Source organism: Colobus angolensis, unplaced genomic scaffold (genome assembly GCF_000951035.1).
Source record: "Colobus angolensis palliatus isolate OR3802 unplaced genomic scaffold, Cang.pa_1.0 Scaffold112, whole genome shotgun sequence".
Taxonomy (NCBI): Eukaryota; Metazoa; Chordata; class Mammalia; order Primates; family Cercopithecidae; genus Colobus; species Colobus angolensis.
This window is the reverse complement of record NW_012112253.1, coordinates 4,919,858-4,922,168: the sequence shown is the minus strand read 5'-3', so window position 1 is coordinate 4,922,168 and position 2,311 is coordinate 4,919,858. Positions and strand designations below refer to the sequence as shown.

Genomic DNA, 2,311 nt, shown 5'->3' with positions numbered 1-2,311 from the left:
TAATTAGGCCAACCTTCTCCTTTTGTTTGGGGATACCTGATTAACATTATCAGGTAGGTTTATTTTTCTTTCTCTTTAAAAGGTGGATATTTAGTTGGATGAAAGAACTTGAGACAGTGAGAAAATGAATTCAGAGGTGCTAAAGTGCCTCTGAGTGTGTATACCTAGGCATAGAATCTGGGCTATAAGCCAATGCAAATATCCAAGTTTTAAGAGATTAGTGCAAACTCTGTCAAAATGATGGTACCATTTTATAATCCCACAAGCAGAGTATAAAAGTTACCATTTCTTGGTATCCTTGACAACATTTGGCACTTTCAGATTTTTAAACATATGCCAATAAAATGAATAAAGTAATATTTAATTATGGTTTTAATTTGCATTTCTCAGATTGTTAATGAGATTGAGTATGAAATAACTGTTCACATCCTTTGCCCTTTGTTTCTTGGGATATATATATATATATATATAAAATAAACTATACTGTATATGACACTTTTCCTTTAATATTTGAGAATAGTTTTAATGCCTTATGACTTGGTAGTAATTTCTAAGTTTTGTGTATGATAAAAAGTATTGTGCATTTCCAGCATTTTGGAGCATAATTGGTATGTTTATTAGACTATTTTTTTTAGATGTACTCATTTATTTGACATATTAAATTAGACAAAGAAAAATATATGTAACCAGATAAAAACAATCACATTCTCATACTACTTGAACACACAGCAGTGGTCAAAAATAATGGATTGTAGAATGGACCCCAGGATTCAATGCAAAAACCACCCCATACAAGAAAAGTTTCAGGCTTCTAACTGCACTGATTCCAGTACTAAACGTGCTTCTCTACATTCCTCAGTTTCTTCCAAGTCTTTTTCACATTCTAATATCTGTTGAAGATCCAAATACGCGGCTTCCAACTTGCGCTGGCAATCTGGAATCATCATCCGGGATTCTTGTAGGATCTCGACCTGTTTTTTAATGTCATAATTTTCACCATCTTCAGCTCTCATTTTTTCAATCTTTTCTTCCTGTTGTTTTGCCTCTTTTTCATACATCACTTTTTCTTTGACCAACCGCTTCACCACGCCAGTCTTGATCTTGATCTGTCTCACGCGAGGTTCGGCCATGGTCCCTCCAGCGCCGCGAGAAGGAGGGGCGAAGAGTCGGGGTAACTAACCGTGGAGGGCGACGCACAGAGGCGGTGGCTATATAGACTATTGTTTTTAAGTATCTTTTATCTCCTCGCTTTTATCACCTTGCTGAATTGAGGGTGTTAGATTGCAAGTAATAATTACCATGGTAAAATTGCTAAATTCTCGTTGTGATTCTCTCATTTTTTCTTATCTTTAAGTGATAGTGTCTGGTACATATGTCATATTCTCTTGGTGAATATATTATTATATTATTATTACTATTTATTGAACTTTACTTCTTAAAATACTATTTCACTGGATTTAACGATTATAGATGACAGTATTTACCTCCAGCTCTCTAAAAATGTTATTCTGCACTCTTCAGTCTTTCATTTTTGCTGTTGAGAAATCGTCAGCACAAATGGCGTTCCTTTGACAGCAATACATTTAAATATTTGTCTTCCAGAATGACACTAAATTGACCCCTTCCCTGTGGGGTTTATAGTTTACTGCAATGTTTCTCCTTGTTGGTTTCTTTTTATCATACTTGGGACTCACTGGTCTTCCAGACTGAGGATTCATATAGTTAAGGAAATATATTTATTTAGACATGGTCTCTTCAAATATTTCTTTTCTCCCATTCTCTGTATTTTCTTTCTAGAACTATGATCACACCTATACTTTTGATTAGACATATATATGATTAGACTCTATTCTCCATATGTTTTTAATATCATTTTGTATTTTCTGTCTCTTTGAGGAAAATTACTGGTAATTTTTTCAGATTAGTCTTCCAGGTCAGTTATTCTCTCTTTTATTATGTCTTAACTAACATGTAAATCAGTCATTGATTTTCTCATTTTAATTATTTTATTTGTCATTTCTGGAAATTGTGTTTCCTTCCTTTTTATTTCATTTATTATGCTTTGATAGTAATTTGCTCCAAATTCATTATTTCTTTTTGCATTTTAAAAATGTATTAAATGTTCTTGTTTCAAATTATACATCCAGTAATTTCAATAATGAAGTGGTATACAGATTTAATTTTATTTATTGTTGTTTCCACTGACTTTTACTTATGGTGGCTTATTTTCTATCGTGTATTGGGATTTAATCATGAGTCCAGGTTTTGTCGAACTCACTATATGAGATTTTAGACATCTGTTTTGAGGATG

At 32.8% G+C, this 2,311-nt stretch overlaps 1 protein-coding gene across 2 annotated transcripts; it reads right to left on the bottom strand.

Moving 5' to 3' along the window:
• Positions 1-626: 626 nt before the first annotated feature.
• Positions 627-1,130, bottom strand: LOC105523091 (tubulin-specific chaperone A-like). 2 transcript variants are annotated; one of them, XM_011957821.1, is made up of 2 exons: positions 972-1,130; positions 632-890 (listed from the first exon to the last, which is right to left on the bottom strand). In XM_011957821.1, exons 1-2 carry the CDS (start codon positions 1,128-1,130, stop codon positions 804-806), a joined length of 246 nt encoding a protein of 81 aa, XP_011813211.1. In that variant the 3' UTR covers positions 632-803. The 2 variants fall into 2 exon arrangements, with proteins under 2 accessions (XP_011813207.1, XP_011813211.1); XM_011957817.1 differs by having other exon boundaries at positions 627-1,130.
• Between the last annotated feature and the right edge of the window lie 1,181 nt (positions 1,131-2,311).